This window comes from Vidua chalybeata, chromosome 7, assembly GCF_026979565.1.
Source record: "Vidua chalybeata isolate OUT-0048 chromosome 7, bVidCha1 merged haplotype, whole genome shotgun sequence".
NCBI lineage: Eukaryota > Metazoa > Chordata > Aves > Passeriformes > Viduidae > Vidua > Vidua chalybeata.
In genome coordinates, this window is record NC_071536.1 from 1,098,721 (window position 1) to 1,119,690 (window position 20,970).

The following is a 20,970-nucleotide window of genomic DNA, read 5'->3' on the forward strand; positions in this document are numbered from 1 at the left end:
CTGTTTATCTGGGATGTTATCTGGAGATGAGAGAGCGCTCGGGTACAGATCCCGGAGTGGAGCAGCGTTCCGCAGCAGCCCAGCCAAGGGGAATGAAGCAATATTAAAGTGCGATATTTCATTGCTCTGTAATTAACTTCAGCTGCTTTCAAGCTGCAACAAATTACCCTCAAAGCCCGATTTTGTACCGAGGAGAACTTTGAACTGCGTTCGCAGCCCTTGTGCCTGGGAGGGAGGGGAGGCCGCTCCTGCTGTCTGTGGCTGCAGCTCCGTGTGTGGTTTGGGACCAGCCCTGGGCCGGCTGTGCCGGGCTGCTGTGTCAGCACAGGCAGGAGTGCTGGGGCTGCCAGGGGCTGGCATCAGCCCTGCCAGGGACAGCCCCGGGCATGGGAAACTACTGTGGCATCCCAGGGATGCTCCACCTGGAGAGTCTTCTCTGCTAGCATGGATCCTGGTGCACCCAAGGCTTTAGATGTGTGCTGCCATCCCAAGGTCTTCCCAAAATACTGTGGGCAAATTAATCCAGGGCATGAAACTTCAGCCAGCTTGCTGGAGAGAAAATTCAGCTTAGCTGCTAGAAGGCAGCAGCCTCCTTCAGCAAAGACCTGATGATCTGATGGTTTTTGGGGAGCCACTGCTGCCCCTGAGGGGCTCAAAACACAGCTCTGCATTTCCCAGCAGGACCCCTCCTGCTCCAGCTCCCTAAATTCCTTAGAGAATACACTTGTTTGTGTTTACTTTCCATCTCTAGCAGGATCCATGGAGATGGGCCTGTGCCACCCAGGCCTGGGAAGATGGCACAGGCTCCCACCACACATGGCCTGGCTGGCCTGGCCATGGCCTGGCACATTTCCAGACAGAGGCTCTGCCTGGTCTGATGGTGCCAAGCCCTTCCCGTCCTGCTCTGGAAGAGAAGGACTCCAACAGCTTCTCTGGGATGTCTCAACCAGGAGCAGCTTAATTCCCTTTAATGTATTTGTGAGCTCATGGAGCCAGAGGAAGATGGGAAGCATTCCACAGGAGCCGAGGGCTGGGGAGCTGTGGCACTGCTGCCACGTCTGCCATGATCAGAGGTCCCAGAATGCTCCCGTGCCCTGGGGAAGGGCTGGCTGTCCTCTTGGATGCCCTCAGGAGGAGGAGGAGGGAACTGTTGCTGTTCTGGACCTCTGCCCACCCATGTGCCCACAGAGGAGGTGGTCACAGGAGTTTGAAGAGCTGCTCAGTTTCTGTAAATGATGATGGTGATAGGGGATGTGAGTAATTTCTCTGGGTGTGTTAAAGCATGAGGAGCAGATAAACCTTCAGCCCAAATGTCCAGGGAGAAAGCCACCAGCCCAGACCCCATTGTGGCACCCTGGGATGGCTCAGTCCCAGCCTGGGTCCCCAGCAGCCTTATTACACCTGTGAGTACCACCTGCAGTGGGCTTCCAACCCCTGGATATGGCATGGGAGGAATCACAAAGAGCTTGATCCATGGACAAGCCTTAAAAAAAGGGGGGGAAGCTTTCACCTCTGTTCCCAGTGATGCCCATGGAGCAGTGCTGGAGCTCAGCCTTGTGCCCTGCTGGGTCTGCAGAAGGAGATGTGAAGCAGTGACACATGGGCGAACTTTAATTACTCTTAATTACCCAAACCCATCCTCCTAGGTCCAAATCTGGGGCAGGTGCATCCCACTGGGACTTGGGAGCAGGGAGACCTGGCATGGCCGTGATGGAGCTGCCCTTCCTGGGAAAGCCATTTGGTCTGGATTCCCCTGGGATGGCTGCAGCACCAGCCTTATCACCCTCAGCTAGGCCAAGTGGAGTAGGCTAATGATTAGGCTTATCATAAAGCAATCTAATGAGCAGTAATAGAGCCAAGTGCTTTCCATTCAGTGACACATCCAAATCTTAATAAGAGTTCACAGCCTGACCATGGGAGCATGCTCTGGCCAAAGGAAATCAGCGTGATAGCTCCCTGGAGAGAGCAGCCATGGCTTTAAAGTGTCTTCTGAAAGCATTTATCTGACCAGCTTAAAAAAACCAAAACACTAAAAATCCTGAGCTGCAGGGTTGGGTTATGTGACCTTCTCACTCTCTTCCCCATCTCTGCAGCTCGAAAAGCTTCAGCCTGGGAATGTGCTGGGATGGCTCAATACAGCAAGGAAAGCTCCAATGGCATACCAAATCCTTCCCAGGCTGTGGTCTCACATCTGCATCACCGGTACCCAAAGGGAGAATTAACATGCTGTGAGTGTTGATAGGGAAACTTCAATAATTGAAGGTGTTTGGAGGCTCTTGTTGGCATATTTTTTGCTGGAATGTTTTGGAGGTAACGTTTTACTGTAGCAGCTCTTCCTCTTCTCTAAACCTTTCCCTCCCTTTGCAGTTTAGAAGGGAAGCAACCTGCTTTATTCCAAGTTCCCAGGGCAAGTCTCGTGCACAGAGAAGTTGTGGGATCTCTGTCCCTGGAAGCATCCAGGGCAGATTGGACAGGGCTTGGAGCATGCCAGGACAGTGGAGGGTGTTCCTGCCTATTGCAGGCGGTGGGATGAGGTGAGTTTTAAGGTCCCTTCCAACCCACCCCATATTCCATGATTCCATGGTCTGAGCAGTGGATGCAGCTCCTTGCATGGGAGGTGCAGAGATGAAGAGGAAGGTCAAGCCAGGTGTAAGGAAATCTCCCAGGAGTGGCTGGATGGAGAGAATCCTTGTGGTGAGAGGGCTGTTTGCTACTGTGGCTAGCAAAGGGGTTTTATTGGCTCAGCAGCTGGTGCCAGGAACCTCAGGGAAAGCTGCAGGGTGTCCTGCGAACTTCATCCAGGCTGCTCCCAAGGACCTGTTCCCAGCAAAGGTGTTCTGTCCTTAGGAAGTCTTCTTCAGCATAGTCCTTCAAGAGCATGAGTGATTTCTGCTGCTTAAACTCAGGGAGTTTTCCCCATCTTTAACATAATTTATTTTTTGGTTTGAACAATAGCAATACCCAGGGCTGGCTCAGCAGTTGTTTGATCCCACAAGTCTCTGCCCTTGGCCACATCATATGACACGGAGTTCCTCGAGGCAAACTGCGTGAAAAGATGCTTTTTTTTTGTCCATCACTTCTGGATTTACTGTCCCTTCATTGCCTCTGAATGGCCCGTTGTTTGCAGAGCCTGAATACGAGCTCTGTCTCAGAACAAGCATGGTCCCATCCACTGGGCACCAGAGGACCCCAAGGAAGCTTTTCTCTCAATGTGCTGATTTTCAGAGGAGCCCTCCAAGGCAGGGCCATTGCTCTTGCTTTGTGTGACACCCTTCCTCCAGGAGATGGCTCAAGAGGAAGGTGGGGATGGTGGCAGTCAGCAGACCCTGGGAGCAGGGAGGGAAACTAGCCAGCTCCAGTGGGAAGAGCTCTGAACCCCTCTTTGTGCTGCTGGAGCAGTGACCCCATCCATCCTCTGCCCTTGCCTCAGTGCAAGTGCTGTGAAAGTGCCTGGGAACCCCTGGCAGAGCAGAGCCTGGGGGTGGTGGGGCTGGAATTGTGCTTATTCCATGCTCATTCCCTCCTCAGCCCTTCCCAGCCAGGGCTGCTCTCTGCCCTTTGTTTTTCTTCATGCTGCATCTGTTCCCCATCCCTGCAGTTGTTTGAAGGAGCAGAAGGTGCTTCCAGGTTTGGAGGTGTTTCTCACCTCGGTGAAAACAAACAGGGCTGATTTGTTCCCTAACTGCTCGTCCATGGGAGCTGCAAAGCTCTGCCTGCGTGGGAGCTGGGAATTGCGCTGTGTTTGACGTTTGATTGAGTGCTCTCCTGCTCCAGCTTCAAAGCTCTCTTTGCTTTTCCACTCCCTTTTATGTCCCATCTCTTGAAATTCCAGTCCTGCACGAAGGCACAAACCCAGGACAGCTGAAGGCTTCCAAATGCAATTATTTTCCAAAGCATTTCAATAAATTAGCAGTTCGTTCCTTTGCCAGACAGCACTTCCCTTCCCATTGACCCGCGTCTGCAGCCTGCCATGTGCCTTGGACCTTTCTCCTCTGGGATGTCAGCTCAGGCGGGCAGAGCCAGGCCCTCTCAGCTGTGATTCAGACCTGGCTTGGGACTCCGGGGAGGTTGGCACGAGCATCTGCATATATATATATATATATATATATATATATATTTAATAGCCTTTTATTTATGAAGCTACTTTGGAGTCTGATTCCCTTGCTTTGTTCAATATTTATTGGTGCTTCACCCGTCTTGAACTGGTAGCTGTAAGCACTTTGATAAATGGATTTGCCTTTCCTGGAACTGTGTCCCAGCATCAGCTCATCAGCATCCTCAGCCAAAGTGCCACTCCTGTAACTCAAGGATGATGAGGAGAAAAACCCCGAGTAGGGCAGGATGGCAATCCAAGCTCCAGTTCCTCTATTCCAAGGGGTTCAGTGCTTGGATAAGGGATCACTCCAAGTGACTGAGCTCTCTGTTTAGTTCAGAGAACAATTTCTTCCCAATATCCCATCTAACCCTGCCCTCTGGCAGTGGGAGGCTATTTCCCCCTTGTCTTGTCACTCCAGGCCCTTGTCCAAAGTCCCTCTCCAGCTCTCCTGGAGCTCCTTTAGGTCTCTCTTTCCTGTCCTATCACACCACAAGCTAAAAGGAGTTGGGTGCACAAGGTACAATGTCAGTATAGGAAAGAGCCTGGAAATTCCAGCTAAAGGGGAGCTGCTGTCATTGCATGATGAACCCCCCAGGCTGGGATCAAGCTAGGATTTTCCCTGAAAATGCTTCTCTGTGGTGGGGAGAGGTGGCATTTAGCAAAGGCAGTTTTGGGATCTATATTGAGTGTCTTGATGTTGCTATGGAGAAGCTGGATGGAGGCCACCAGGAGAAAAGGAGGCTCAGGGGGAACCTTCTGGCTCTCCATAACTCCTGACAGGAGGGGGCAGCTGGAGGGGCATCAGACTCTGCTCCAGGGAACAGGGACAGGAGGAGAGGGAGTGGCCTCAGGCTAGGCCAGGGGAGGTTTAGATTGGAGATAAGGGAAAAATTCCTTCACCAAAAGGGTGGTCAGGGCCACGGTGGAGTCCCCATCCCTGGGAATGTTTGAAAGATGTGTAGATGTGGCACTTGGGGACACAGTTTGGTGGTGGCCTTGGTGGTGCTGGAGTTGGGCTCAAGGATCCTGGAGGTCTTCTGCAGCCCTAATGATTCTGTGATTCTGTGGAACTGCACATGGGTGGAGGGGACCGTGGCCCCAGGGAGATGTTCCAGGGGAGGTTCCCGCTCACCCAGGTGGCTGGTGCTGGACACTGGGATGGGCTGGATGCCCAGGACAAGGCCATGTGGGTGGGGGGACCAGCACTGACAAGGATCTGCATCCACAGCTGTCCCCTCTGCACAGGGAGCTTTTCTTTTAAAATAATGACCAGGAAAAAAAAAATCCCTGTCACTTAACAAAAATGTTTCAGGCCTTCTGGATTTTTCTCTGTGACTAAGTCTAATGAGAAGAGACAGCAGAGGATTTATCAGTATCTGCTCCCTGATTTCCCTCTGTGCTGACAGGAGATCTAAGGCTGTTACTCCTGAGCAAGGACTTCATGCAATGTGACCACAGCCCTGATGGCAGAGCTACATCCTGGCCCTTCCTGAGGTGTGGGGGGTGGGGGGGAAATAAAGCAGCAGGGTAAATCGGGATTCAGGAAAAGATGTGAACCTTGGCAGCATTGCCATGGTAACAGGGGACCTGCCAGTGCCTGCTGCAGCCTGGCACAGGCAGCATGGCACTGTGGGCACTGTGGCACACTGTGATCCAGGATGGAGAGGGCTGGTGCCATGAAGAGGCTGTGCTTTCCCTTCTGGAAGTCAGCAGAAGCCTTGGGAAGATGCTCTGAAAGCTGGTGCCAGGGTGAGAGAGGCAGCTGTGGGACATGAGAGTCTCCTGAACAGGATCCAGCCTCCCCTTTGCCCTCCATGGCCACAGTCGCAGTGCTGCTCCCAGCTGGGCTGCTGCTGCATGGAGCACACAGGCCATGAGGCAGGTTGGTCGTGCTGCTGGCAGCAGGGATTCCCCTCTGGGAAAAAACACCCAGGCTTGGGCTGTGTGTGAATTCCCCTAAAGAGTGAAACCCAGACCTTTGTACGTTGCTCATCCCAACCAAACACATTCAGTGTCCTGCAGCCTCCTCTGGGCCAGCACCCACAGCCTTCTCCCTGGTCACAGCAGCTCCTGAGTATCCCAACCCCCTTGTCCCAGCAGTCTGCCTGCTGGGCTTTCCTTTGAAGGCAGGGCCAGGCACAGAAAACTCTGTCCCAGAGGGGCCACGCAGTGCCCCAATTCCTGCCCTGCTGGTGCTGTTGCCAGGGTTTGGCTCCCACCCAGCTCCCAGGGCTTTCAGCTTGCTCCAGCCTCTGGTTGCCTTCTTGTGGCCAAGCTGTGAGTCCAGCAGAGAGAGGGACAGCAGGAACTAGGTCCCTTGGGGCAGCACCAGTGGGATGGGGACATGTTTGGGTGGGGATATCTCTAGGAATGGGGGAAGTGTGGGCAGGAGTGTTGGATGGGAAGGAGCTTGCTGCACCCTGAGCAAGGCTGGGAGCAGTGATTGATTAATGAGGCTGTGCTGTAATTACTGCCGGCGTGTTTGCCCCCAGCCTTGCTGTGCTGTAGAGAGGGAGACTGTGTCCTTGCAGCCGCTGCCATCTCTCCCCGTGCAGCCATGTGAGAGGCAACGCAGACAAGAGGAGCTAAAAATAAACCTGGGTAAAAATAGTCCCACGTGTGCTCGCTTTTGAGGGGAAATGAGGGGAATTTTCATCTGAAGGAAAAGGAAAAAAAAAAAAAAAAAAAGAAACTGAAATTTATTTTCCTAGCTCACCCTCTGGACAACAGGACCTGTGTCCAGGTGGGGGAGAAGTGGATCAGTGATGTCACGGGGTCAGGACTCCATCTCAGCCTGTGCTAAGCCACAAAATATGTTAGTGCACCTCTCCCCTCTGCCTTGCTGCCTCCCTCTCCTGCAAGTTCTCTTAGCAGAGGGAATTTCTCTCCTTTCTGCCCAGCTTAGCTCGCCAGTGCTTCAGCAATGCCTCAGGCCTGCCTTAACTACAAGGGAACAGAAGGATTCATCCTTATTGCACCAATGGGGGAAAAGTGTTAATGGTATTATGATTGAAACCCAACTCCACTGAAATTTGTCTGTGCACTGGGAAGTGTGGGGCTTCTCCCGGGATGCTGGGGCTGTGAGTGGACATCCTTTGAGAGCTTAGGCAAGGCTGCTCCCATCCATGGCAGGATGCAGGGATAGGCAGATCCAGACCCTGCCTGAAGAGGGAGGCCTCTTGGAGCTCCTTTGCCATAGAAACATGGAACCACAGAATGGTTTGGATTGGGAAGGACCTTAAAACTCATCTCATTCCACACTTGCCATGGGCAGGGACACCTTCCACTACCCCAGGTTGCTCCAGCTTGGCCTGGGACACTTCCAGGGATCCAGGGGCAGCCACAGCTGCTCTGGGCACCCTGTGCCAGGGCCTGCCCCCCCCCTCCCCCTCCAGGGAACAAATCCTTCCCAATATCCATCGTGGCTCCTAATTGCTGGGAAAGGGTCTGAGCTCAGTAAAAGCAATTGTTTAAGCTGAAACAGAAGAAAATAAATGGTCATTACAACACATTCCAGGCTGGAACCTGCTAGAGATGTTCTTAATCAGTGGCGTGGTGGCAAGGAAAAGGAAAGGGGAATGTTAAAGCAAGACTGTGGACAGATGCAGAGGAGAAGCTCCGTCAGGGAAGATGTCCACAAAGTCTCTTCAACCACACATCCTCCAAACTGTTCCCGGGAGAGGACGGTGGAGCCAAGCCTAGCTTAGCCCCTGCGCTGGTCCAAGCTGCGGCAGGACGGGATGCTTTGGTGCCAGCCTGTGAACGTGGGGTGAGGAAAGGACGGGAGCAGGCAGCCTGGATGGAACTGGAGCAGCTGATGGATCTGCCGGCTCCCCTGCTGAATGGGAGGTGTGTTTGAGTTTCTGGCCAAACCTCGGTCTGCCAGGGCAAACCCGAGTTTCCGGATTGGGAAGGTGCTCCCCAGCTGTGCTTTAAGTCCCGTGCGCAAATTAAGGAGGAGAAACGGGGAAGAGACCCTTTGACACCTTATTTCTCACCTTTTGTGAGGATAATCTTCCTTTTCAATGCCAAACGCGGGCTCTTTTCAGTGTCGTCTTTGCTTTGTTTGCTTGAGGAGAGCACTGGCACACACACTCCAGGAAATTAGCTCTTAACTAAAAGCATTTATGTAATTGAGGAGGGAGGGGGAGGTGAGTGCGCGCTGACTTTGGGGAAGTTCAGTCTACAAAAACAAACATCGCTAACTACGCTTGGTTCTGATTAAGGAAGATAAATCTGTCAGTGAGGGGCTAAATTTACCGCGAGAGTAACCCCCTGCCCCTCGCCCCACCAGCGATGGTCAGGCTGCGTTTATTTCTGTTGGGCGCGCTCCAGAAAGCGCTGGGAGGTGAAAAACAATCCCCAGAAATGTGAAAAATGTGGAATGAAGTGGGGGCGGCAGGAGGAAAAGTGGGGGGAGCGCGGAGAGAGCGACCAATAGCAGCACGGTGGGTGCGATCTCAGCTCCGCTGCTGAAATAAAAAATCCCGAGACGCTCGAAGCTAATGGGGAGCGGCTGGGAAAGGGGCTCAGCCTGGAGAAAAGGAGGCTCAGGGGGCCCCTTCTGGCCCTGCACAACTCCCTGACAGGAGGGGACAGCCGTGGGGGTCGAGTTCTGCTCAGGGAACAAGGGACAGGAGGAGAGGGAATGACCTCAAATGGCATCAGGGAAGGTTCAGGTCCCTTCCCATGCAAAGCATCCTGCGATCCATTATCCTGCTGAGGATGACAGCTTTGGGATGCCATCGCTGACGGCTCATGGGCTGTAGCCGTCCCTCTCTGGCCTACAGGATGCAAATGTGCTTCAGATTTGGTTCAACCCATCGACCCAAATCCCTCATTGTACTGATTAATCGAGGAGTCACTGTCACCCACTGCCCATGAACCAGGAGACCCCCTTAGTTCTGGTTTTAGCCCTCTAAACCCGTGCTTTTGTGGAAGAAGTGCCAGGAGAGGAGGGAAAACTTGCTTGCATGGTTGTTGACAAACAGAGACCTCGCACTTCCCAGTTTTTGCTCCTGGAACTGTTTGAACTGCCTGAGCCCTCCTGAGTTTTGGGGGTATCCAAGCTGAGGAAGCCATCCTGAAGCTACAAGGAAGGTTTGGCTCCAGGAGAGCCCATCACACCTTGCTGAACTGCCGCAGGACATGGTTTGATGACAGCCACTGTGGCACTGTGGCATCTAAACCCCATCATTCTGGAGATTCAGCAGGAGAAGCCCCAAGGAGATGTCAAACAAACAAACAAACAAACAAACAAACAAACAACTGGGTCCAGCTGCTCCGTGGGTGTGAATGGATTGGCTGGAGCCAGGTGGATTCCTGCCAGGTGAGGCTCAGGCTCTGCTGCATCCCTGTGCTGCCCTGCTCAGCAGCCTTGGCTCTCTCTGCCGGTCTGTGCACCAAGGACATGTTTTTATATCAGGCTTTGCAGCTGCCAAAACAAACCCAGTCTCAGATGCAGCCCCAAAAGGCATTAACAATATTGGCATGTGCTCTGGCGGCTGCATTTCCTCCCAAAGCCCGAGCTGGACCTTGATAAGCCTGATTGCTTTGTCACTTAACTCTGCCTCCTCCTTAATGAGCCTTCCCTGAAATGCTGGGCTGACTTCTCAGCTGAGGGAGAGCAGGGCAGCTGTGCTAGTGGGCATCCTTGGAGAACTTTGTCCGGGGAAAGCTGCTCCCACCCGTGGCAGGAGGCAGAGGCAGGCAGGTCCAGACCCTGCCTGAAAAGGGAGGGCTCCTGGAGCTCTTTTGTCATAGAAACAAAGAACCACTGAATGGTTTGGGTTGGGAGGGACGTCAAAGTCCATCTCATTCTGCCCTTGCCGTGGGAAGGGACACCTTCCACTGTCCCAAGCCCCAGTATCCAACCTGGCCTTGGACACTTCCAGGGATTCAGGGGCAGCCACTGCTGCTCTGGGCAGTGCCAGTAACTTAATTGTCCCCTCACAGGGGACAATTTCTTCCCAAAATCCAATTTAAGTTACTCCCTTTCAATCTGAAGCCATTATGCAGTGTTTAAAGACATGATACATGTACTCCATTATTTCCCTTCTTCCCTGGCAAAACCAATTGGATTAACATGTGAAAATTATTTACAATCCAGCCTTTGCACTGGTGTCTTCTCCAGGCAAGGTCAAGAGGTGTGAAGGTGCTGCTGCTACTATTCCCTGAACGGATGGCTCTTCATTTCCCAGATTGGCAGGACGGTGTGAGTGGCAAAGCAAGGTCTCCTCAGTAATCAAACCAGTGCCTGCACTCCTGTGGGCTGCAAGGGCTCCTCGGGGTCAGTCCGTGGTGTCTAGGTCTCCAGGAGCAGCTCCGAGCTCTGCAATGCTGAGGGCTGGACAAGGCAACTGTCATCCAAGCTGGCCATGAGGGAATCCCACAGGGAGCAACCTCTCTTCGGGGACAGCCGATGCCCTGAGGTGTCTCAAATGGCAGGGAGTGGAGGGGAGGCTGTGCTGCCATCCCTTGTGCCAGGGTAGTGAGGAAACTCTGCTGATTGACCCTGTCACCTTCTGCAGCCTGTGGGGTGGTTCGTGCGGTCACCTCTCTGGAGCTGGCACTGTGCTCCACCCAGAGCATCCCTCCTGTCCCCTTCTGTCAGGTGCAGTCTGCCCGGCTGCCCGAGCAGGTGTCCCACGCAGCCTCCATGGCGCTGGGGGCACGTGGGGCGTCCTGGCTGCGCCGTGTGAGGGCTGCCAGGAGCACAGCTGTGCTCCAGCTCTCCCACCTCCCCGGCTGCTGCTGGCACCTCTCCTGACAAACGAGCTGCTGCCACCCTGGGGAGCGACGTGGGGGGAGAAGGGAGCGCCCGGCCAGCCCGCAGCAGCCGCGGCGTGGGCCCCTCTGCGTGGGGGAGGAGGTCCCGCTGCGCAGCTCCTGCCCAGGCTGGTCTCCTGCAGAGCTTGGCTCCAGCAGCACCTCCTTGGATCCTTCACCAGCTCCCTGCCCCGCGCTGATGCCGGGGCTTGGCCTGGGCTGCTCTGCCACCCTGGGAGCTTCGCCCCTGGCAAAAGGGTACAAGGGACAGTGTCGTGTCCCCTTGGCTCAGGGATTGTCCCAGGTATCTGCTGAGAGAGATGGGCAGGTGATTTTCCACGTCCACCCTGACGGCATGTGGATAAAATTAGGGATGAGGGGAGACTGGAAGGGAAACAGTGCATTTTGGCAGGGATAAATGAGTATACTGAAAGGGAAGGGGAGGGAGGAGAAGCTCAGCCCTTCTCACAGCTCCCTTGCAGATGGAATAAGATGTCCAGTGCCCCCCAGTACCAAATGGTCTCAATTTGCTCCTGCGTCAGAGGGAGCTGGTTCTGCCTTGGCTGGGGCCTTGGTGGGGCCGTGAGGATGCATTTCATAACTGCAGCTCTTGTCAGAAACAACAACAACAGCAACAGATTCAAAAACCTGTTGAAATTGTGCTATGCCCTGAACAGAAAACACATGGGAAGAGGGAAAACTCCCTGCACAGAAAAGCCAACGTAATTAGCCCTGACAGGATCTGCAGACCAGCAGCAGGAGCCGAGAGGCGGGAGGGGAGGGACAAACAACCCAACACTGTTTTATAGGCAAATGTAAAGGGGTCATTAGCTGTCTTTGAACAAAATGTTCCTTCCTGGGGAAGGCAGGGGACAGGCCTGGCTAGAGGAAATGTTGCAGAAGGCCTGGCAAGGCTTCCCGTGAAAGCAGCTTTGCTGGGATGCTGGATGAAAAGGGTCTTGCTCTCGCTGGAAGCAGAGCTCCTGGGATTTTTGCCTTCCAGCAGGGTTAGGGTGGCAGGACACAGGTACCTGTGGTACCTAAAGTCAGCTATGAGCCTCTCAAGGTCACCTTCTCCATCAGCAGAAGCATCACCCTGCTCCAGGGTCTCCAGAACACTTCCAAGCTGAAGGTTTTCCAGCTTAGGGAAAGTCCTGTGCCAAGTGCTGCACAGTCACTGGGGAAGGCACAGAGTCCTCTCCAGGTGTCAGAGCTCAGCTGCAACAATGAAGGCAGTGGGAAGAAGAGGAGCATTGCCTGCAGACCTTGTCCAGAATCAAAGCCCATCCAAATGAGAGAATCACAGAATGGTTTGGGTTGGAAGGGACCTCAAAGCTCATCCTGTGCCACTCCCTTCCACTGTCCCAGGCTCCGCCAAGCCCCAGTGTCCAACCTGGCCTTGGACACTTGCAGGGATCCAGGGGCAGCCACAGCTGCTCTGAGCAACCTCTGCAGGGAAGAATTTCTGCCTAAGAGAACTGAACTCCTTGCAGCCCCAAGGGTTTTTCCTGAAGCTCCCTGCAGGTGTTGCATTTGCCACTTTAAATGATTTTGATCCAACCCAAGCAGCAAAAATCAAAAGATTTTCCTGTTTAGGCTCCGTCAGAGGTCTCAGATGATTTACAGTCTGGTTCTGGCAGCTGATTTCTATTATTCACACCTTGGCTTCAGCCAGTTCAGGTCTTGGGTGACCCCTTTAGAATGACCACAGAGTTCAATGAGCTTTTGTGCACGGGATGTGCTTAGCAGAAAAGGATGGGATGTGCTTGAGGGGCTGGAGCACAGCTGGCAGGGAGAGGGGTTTTGTGAGACAGCAAATCCTCCTTTTTGATTGAAGTGTTTGTTCCTGGTCTCCCTGGGAAGGTCTGAAAGCTCCAGTTGACTTCTTCCCCCAGAAGGGTGCAACAGCTGGATCCAGGTCAGTACCTCCTGCGGACCCTCTCTTAATAAATTCTTAATTGACTCTTAATACTCTCTATGTTACTCAGCAGTGTTGTCACCAGGCTGTTTGCAAACCACTGGCTCTGAGAGCCTGCAGAGAGGAGCGGGCAGAGCTCCCCTTTGTCATTGTGCAGGAATGCTGAGGGATCATTTTATCCCTACTCTAAATTTCAAAGGCTTCCCCTTGCCCATGCCAAACAGCAGAGTGGCAGATGCCAAGCCTGGGCCTCTCTGTTTGACAGGCCAGACTGGACCCACATCCAGAACAGCTGGGATGAAAAGTTTCCTGGACAGCTTTGTTAGCACTCAGTGGAGAACCCAGATACTTCCTCACATCTGAAACTTTCTGGGAAGTCTCCTGTGCTCCCCTATCCTTTGCCCCATCCCTGGAAGTGTCCAAGGCCAGGCTGGATGGGGTTTGGAGCAACCTGGAGTAGTGGGAGGAGTCCCACCCCATGGCAGGGGAATGTTAAGGTCCCTTCCCCAACCTTTCTGGGAACATCAGGTTGGAGAAGAGGTGACTCAGAGCAATGTGCATTCAGGGAAATCTTGGAGTGGGGGTATTGCTGTGCTGGATAGAGAGATCCTGCTGCTGAGCTTGGAGTCCTTAATGCAGGGCTGGGAATTTATCAGGGCTCTCTGGGAATCAGGGAGTGGGATCCAATGGCAGTTGGGAGGTATTTGATGCATAACTCAGGTAAGGTCTGCTGTGAATGCCGTGAAATGTCCCCTTCGTGTGTCCTCTGCGGAAAGGAGATTAATGTGGGCACAGAGGCGCAGCCTGCTGGGGGGTACATGTGTACAAGTCTCAGGCAGCCTTTGAAACCTCCCTTCACCTGCTTTTCTGAGTCCTTGATGCCTGAAGATCTGATTTTGAACAGAGTGGTTTAGTCCTCCCTCAGCTCTTTCCTCACCTCTGTTTTTTGCCTGGGGTGAGGCTCTCTTGGACAGTGGACTGGGCTGCTCATTCTTCCTGAAGGTGTCCCTTGGTGAAGGCTTCATTTGAAGGCAGTGCTTCAGAGGCATCTCTGAGCTTTTAAACCCAGAGAAAACTTTCATGGCAGTGTTTCCCATGGGCCAGCTCCGTGTCCTGGGAATCAGAGGGAATAGCTGCACAAGCTTGCAGCTGTGGGTGTCAAGAGAAACTTGACATTTTCCAAAGCCTAGAAAAAGGGATCCTCAGAGCCACCCCCAGTGCACAATGCACCCTCCAATTCTTGCCCTCATTTTCAGCAGGGACAAGAGCTGTGAGCTGGTGGCAAACAGCAGCACTCAGTTTCTTCTCCCCTTCTTGACACATCCAGGGACTGAGCTGCTACTTCCAGACACCGTGGTGTGACAAACCTACTGTAGCCTCTTTGTAGTGACTGCACCTCATTGTGAGTAGAATTCAATTTAAAAACACAGTGGTGAAGTTGGGCTCCAAGCAGGATCCTGCCCCTCCTGATCTGAGGATTAGCCTGCAGAAATTTTGCTCCTGGAGGGGAGGTTTCCAGGATGCCATCCCTCTGAGCCTGCCCACATGGATCCGTGGTGTTTTGCTCTTTGGACTGCAAACTTTCAGGAATTTGTAGGTGGAAATCTGACTTGCTGCTGTTCTCAGAGCCTGGTTCTGGTGCTGCTTCAGCTGTGCTCCTCTAGCACGGGAACCTTGAGTTTGTTAACAGCTCTGGAGTCAACTGGGGAGCAGCTATTGTTCTCAGGGCTTCTCACATATGTATCACTTCAAGGTTTCCTCCTCCTTCCATTCAAAGTGTTTGGGATAGAGGAATGAAGGAAGCAAGCTGCCAATGCCTAATGCATGTTTCTTGGAGCAAAATGTATTGGTTTATTTTGTTTTAAACAGCTTATTGCAAATGGGGAGCAGCTGTGGATTTTGCGATGACTTTTTTTTGGTTTAGTCTTTGGAAACGTGGGGTCATCTCCCTAGTATTGCATAGCATGCTTGCTATAGAGGAAAAAAAATCTAATTTCGGAGAATTTCAAAGCAGTTATTTAGACTTAACCAAATTCTTCATTCTCTGATCTATTAAAGCCTATTCAGTAATCAGCCTGATGAGAAGGAATGTGGAGTTTCCTCAGGGCTCCCTCTTGCCTTGCCCTTCTGAGGCTGAAATTAAGGCAGCACACAGTCCCATGCAGCAGATCTGTGATGGTGTTTGGGTATCCGAGTCCCAGTCCCAAACACAACATTCTCAAGCACATTCTCAACCACAGCATTCTGGGCACTGCCCTGTAAAGGGCCAGGGGTTGGATTTCATGATCCTGGTGGGTTCCTTCCACCCAGGAAGGATTCTGTGAGATGGGCTGAGAAACTCCATCCCCAGAGGCATTCCGTTGTCCCAGTGTCCTGTCTGAGCCTTTAGCCAAACCTGAGTGTCCCCAGGGTGCCTGATCCGAGCACCTCTTTGCATCTTCTCTGGGGAATCTGGCCAGGGAGGATTTGGGGAGATACTTAATAGTGCTGTGATTTGGTTTTAAGCACTTTTCTCCCTAAGAGCAGATGGAAGGATTGTTCCTGTTTGGATCTCCTGAGTGTGTTGTACAGCCTTGGTATAAGGTTGAGGAGGGAGCACAATTTCAGGGGAAACATTAAGTCAGTGAGGCTTTGGCTCCAGCCTGGCAATTAATTTCACAGAATCCCAGGGTGGTTTGTGTTGGAAGGGACCTTAAAGCTCATCCATTCCACCCCCTGCCATGGCAGGGACACCTTCCACTGTCCCACGGTGGGACAGCCAGGCCTTAGACACTTCCAGGGATCCAGGGGCAGCCACAGCTTCTCTGTGCCAGGGCCTGCCCACCCTCCCAGGGAACAATTCCTTCCCAGTATCCATCTTTACTGCTGTCAGAGTGGCTGAGTTCCCTCTGTCTGTGTGTACAGGTGGCCCCGAGGCACATGGATTTCAGCACAGCTCCGTGGATACAGACATCCCCTAACAAAGGAGCAGGCCCTGAGTGTTTTGGGGAAGGGAGATAATAATCCAGTTTGGCACAGCCCTTTCCTAAGCCTGGCCAGTCAACCCTGACAATGTAAACAGCTCTTTCGGGGTGAAATGTTGCTTTTCAGTTTCACAAATCTGCTGGCCGAGCTCTGTGCCAAGGAGTGGTGTGAATGAGGTGCTCTATATTTTCCTGCTCGCCTGTCCTGCCCTTTTCCTGCAAAAAGGAGATAACTGCTGGCTCTGCAGGGCTGGTCTGCAGCCTGGGCAGCATCAGTGGTGCTGTGCTCCGCTGTCAGAGCTGCCCTGAGCACGGAGGCGTGCGAGCCATCTCCAGATCCCTCCTGCAAGGATCCTCCGGGACTTGCGCAAGTTCTGCTGGGGAGGAGGGGGAGCGGGGCAGTTTCCTTCCTGGGGTTAATGTCAGCCCTCACGAATCCTCTGCCACCTTCAGCTCCGCCCTGCACACCCCAGCTCCTGGCTCTGAAGTTTGGGAATGCCGACTTCTAACTCCTGACCTCCCACACAACTCCAATTCCAAGAAACAATGCCCTAAATCTGCTGGCAGTGACAGCTCGCTGATTCCTACGGCATGGCTTGTTAAAAGATCTGAATCTACTAATAGGAATTGGCTTGATAAAAGAGATTTTTTTTTTTTTTTTTAACCTCTTCACTTAGCGGCTACATGCAGCCTGGGGAATCTAGAAATTAAATTGGCTTTTTGTCAAGCCTCCTCTATGCAACAGCAATGGGACCCCTGCAGTGCCGTGCAGTGTTTCCAATTACATTTTGGGGTATGTTGCTAATTTTTGGCACACAGAGAGAAGCAGGCCAGGCAAATGGCAGGTGGCAGGCTGTTTTCATATTTCACTAGGAGCATGGGGGAAGGGAGAGGGGAGAAGGAGCCGAGCTCTCTGCCAAGAAATGTGACCTAGCAGAGTGTGAGCAGAAGAGTTTTGGCACGTGGAGGAGGATGGAAGGCTGGGCAGGCATGGTTGAGCCAGTTTACATCCCCTCCTGCTGGGAACATGCACGCAGGGAAGCAGGGCTAAAATAAACACGCTCCAGCAGCGACAGCCTCCAGGTCTGGATCTGGGCACCTCTGGGTCATGTGGGGCTGCACCCAGGCTGATCCGTCACACTCGGGACAGCAGTGTCACCGCGCTCCGTGCCTCACTCCTCTGCCCCCAGCACAAAAACAAAACTGGCTTTGGGTCATCCATTTGTTCCTAGCACAGCTAATGCATTCAGCATGGCACCGTTCTCAGAGCTGTTGCACAATCTGCAGCTCTGTGTGTGCAGTGAGGGCAGCAACAACAGAAGCTGCTTCCCAGGATCTGCATCTGTCCCAGGGTGGCTTTGCCCATCAGGACAGAGGTCTGGAGGTGTGAATTTTAGGGGTCAGACCACAGAATGGTTTGGTTGGAAGGGACCTTAAAGTTCCTCTTGTCCCAAACCCCTGCCCATGGGCAGGGACACCTTCCACTATCCCAGGTGGCTCCAAACCCCAATGTCCAGCCTGGCCTTGGACACTGCCAGGGATCCAGGGGCAGCCACAGCTGCTCTGGACACCCTGTGCCAGGGCTTGCCCACCCTCCCAGGGAACAATTCCTTCCCAGTATCTCATCTAATACTTGCCCTCCTTCAGCTCAAATCCATTTACCCCTGTGCCCAGAAATGCTGCTGTGTGTGACAAGAGCAGTCAGAGCTGGTCTGTGCTCACAGGGACCAGGGGCAGAGCATCCACCTCGACCCAAGGGTATGTTAGCCAGGAGAACTTTGGGGGGAGAAGCCCAGGACTCAGAATGGAGCCCTCTAAATGCTTAATTTAGACATCAAATCCGAAAATAAAATGGTGAACGCTGTGAAAGAGGGTTGTGAGAGATCTTATTCCAGGTCCATGTGGAGCTGGATTTGTACTGAAGCTTGCAGGTATGGTTCTTGTTACAATTGCTGAATGTTGTTCTGATTGCTAAATGTTGTTCTGATTACTGAATTTTGTTCCACAGCAATGATTTCGCTGGTAAAACCCAAAATCCTCTCATTTTGAAAAGACCGAAAGGCGAGACTGGAGATGGCAAACAAAATTTCCAGTAGAGGAAAACCACTGGTGAGCTGGGCATGTCAGCAAGCCCTTTTGTAGCGCCTTTTGTAGGGGACTGGGTGTGCTGAAGGTTTATTTTGAGTTGGCTTTGCTGCTGTGTGCTGAGACCTTTTGCCAGAGGTAAATGTGGAATCATTACGGTGGGAAAAGACCTCCCCGTAAGATCCTCGAGTCCAGCTAAGAACCATCAGGTCGTCATGGTGACAGAGTTAGTTCTGGCTGACGGAAGACTTTAAAACTCTTTTGTTTACTCTTCCCAGTGGTGGAGGCACCCCCAAAAAAACACCCCCCAAACATCTCTGCTCCCCCATCCCTCTGTCTGTTCAGAGGCTGCCATTACATCCCATCCTCCTCCTCCCCCTGCTGCTGTTTTGCCGCAGGGATGAGCCCAGATATTTTTGGCACCAGTGCTAATGTTCTTGAAATGCCTTTGAGCTGATAGCAAGCCAGCCACTCAGGGACTTGTGAGATCCTCAGCGACCTTGTTCCAGAAGAAAATTGTCAGGGTTTCAACCTGTTAATTTGCTTTCTTGCAACCTGCCTGAAGGGCTTGGGAAGCAGGGCCCTGGTCAGCTGAAATGCTGGTTCAGGAGGAGGTGCTGCCCGGGGATGGATATTCGTGCTGCTGCTGCTATATAGCAGTGTGCTGAGCGCATCACTCCCCCTGTGTTAAGCACTTGCTGGTCACATGGCTGAAATCAGGTGACAACCAATTTGCCATCAGACCTCCTACATTGTGACGGCTAAATCTGTGCTTGGTAGCAGCGGAGGTGCTCTTCTGACTCCACCTGAGGGACGCTGGAGGAGAAGATGGGTTTGACATTTTTTAAGACATCGTCTCCTGGTGCGGTGTTGCTTCTCCCACTAAACTTCCTGAGTATGTAGCCTGGATTCTCCTTGCTGTCATTGTATGGAGACACAGAATGTTTAGTGATTAGGTCTGAATTAGCCCCAGGACAAGGTGCCTCTCACCTGGAAACAGCTGTGCATGATGGAAGGGAGAATGGCTTTGGGTTGAAAAGGACCTCAAAGCTCATTCGGTTCCACCCCCTGACAGGGACATCTTCCACTCTCCCAGGGTGCTCCAAGCTCCATCCAACCTGGCCTTGGGCACTGCCAGGGATCCAGGGTCAGCCACAGCTTCCCTGGGCAGAGATTCCCTCTCTCTGACAGTGAGCAGGATTAGGTTCCTTAAGACTATCCACCCCAAGAAAGCCAGATCCTTATTCCTACTGAAGGTTGTTCTAAACCCTGGAGCAAAGATGAAAAAAGAAGTTCATTGAGCACTTATGGAAATGTGAAGAGCATTGTTAGCCCCAGCACAGCTTCAAGTGTGCCTTGGGCTGAGACACATGCTTTGTTCTCCTGCCTCATTCCGACCTGCAGAGAGAGATCTGACACCTTGTTATCTTCTCCAAGCTGTCCCAGCATGCTCTGTTCTCTTGGGGCCGCTGGAATTCACCCAGGGCCCTCAGAACGGGGAAGAGGCTTTAAATGGAAAGCATTTAAATGTGGCTTTCCAGCATCTTTTTTGCCCAAGCTCTTGTATACTCCAAATCCAAATAGCCCCACTCCTCCCCCAGAGCCTGTGGCATGACCTTGTGGCACAGGGGAGATTGGGTTACACATTTTCCTAGGGCTCGTAATATCCATTTAAAATAAAGGCAGGGCACTTGGACATAATTTTGGGAGAACCAGCTTATACCCCCCCCCATTCCTCCTCCTGATGAAGAGCCTCATGGTGTTAGGATAGGATGGAAAATATTTCTCGCCCCTTACCCGTGACTTGCAAACCTTTAACAATTTCGCACAGCAAAGTGGAAATTGGGTAACTCCCCTACACACAGCCTCTTTTTCTCGGTTTTGTTTTGTTGTTTGTTTTCCAAACTGTGATTGAAACTATGAAAGTTCCAGCTTGGCTGTCTGTAAATGGTGTTCTGATGTTTATGTTGGCATTTGAACCAAAACCGTCTTCCTTGGGAACCCCAGTGAGCTGCGGAGGGGAATACACCCCTGGAATGATAAAAGCTAAGCACTTGCCCACTAATAAATTTAAGTGTTAATGCCTTGTTTTTGTGCTGTTTGGTTGCCATAGAGACAGGGCGGCCTGAACTGAACTGTCTGAAGTTCAGAACACATTTGCAAATGCTCCGTTTCTCTTGTTACCTGTCTGCTTTTTTTCTTTTTTTTTCTTTTCTTTTTTTTTTTTTTTTTTTTTTTTTGGTCCCATGGAGCAAATGAGTTTGGAAGCAAAGGAAAGGAGGCTCTCTGCAGGCTTTGCAGGGCTGCTGAGAGAGATGCAGGATGTGGTTTTAAAGCGGTTGTTGCCCTGTTCTGTACACCACAGGCCGAGGGATAACAGGGGGATTGGCTCCAGGCTCTGTGCTCAGGGCACCTTTTTGCCCAGGCCTTTGTGGCACAGGCACCCATTTCATTCTGTACAGACCGTTTCCATTGCTGGGCCCAGCTGATGGACAGGATGTCTCACTGGGAACTCCTGTTTGTGCACAGAACACTCACCAGGAGCATTTTTCCTTGGATGGATTCAAAATAAAACACTACAAATAGGTGGCTCTTGTTTGGAACAATGAATTAATTCCCTTACACCCTCAAACAGGCTGCCCCTCCACCCCTGGGAGTGTTCCAGGCCAGGTTGGACAAGGTTTGGAGCCACCTGGTCCAGTGGAAGGTGTCCCTGCCCATGGCAGGGAGGAGAATGGGAAGAGTTTTAAGATCCTTTCCAAACCATTCCATGATTCCAACACCCTTCAATGCTACCTGGGAGCTGTCATTCAGGGAAAATCACTCCATGAATCAATGTGTGCTCCTCCTGGGAATTTGCACTTGGATTCAGATCTTCTCATGCAGAGATCACTGGAAATCCTTGAGGGTTGTGGGTTTGGGTTTTTGTTTTTGGTTTTTTTTTTTTTTTGTGTATATGTGTGTGTGTGTGTCAGAACCTCCTCACTCACAGCACCAACCTGCACTTTCATTTAGAAAGGCCAAAAGAATAGCAAAACCCCAAAGCTCTGAACAAATATTTATTTTTCAAAGCTTAAATGCTTGGTGCCTGCCAAGCACTAAACTGAAAAGTTTGTTGCCAAAATATCCTTTTCCAAAAC

At 52.1% G+C, this 20,970-nt stretch overlaps 1 protein-coding gene across 1 annotated transcript in view; it reads left to right on the forward strand.

Moving 5' to 3' along the window:
- NDUFA10 (NADH:ubiquinone oxidoreductase subunit A10) overlaps nucleotides 1-17,774 on the forward strand; it is a 50,363-nt gene extending 32,589 nt beyond the window's left edge. Inside the window, exon 10 of the mRNA XM_053947035.1 lies at nucleotides 17,754-17,774. Coding sequence (XP_053803010.1) covers nucleotides 17,754-17,759 — 6 coding nt within the window. The 3' untranslated portion in view covers nucleotides 17,760-17,774. The remainder of the gene's footprint in view (nucleotides 1-17,753) is intronic.
- Nucleotides 17,775-20,970: the final 3,196 nt, after the last annotated feature.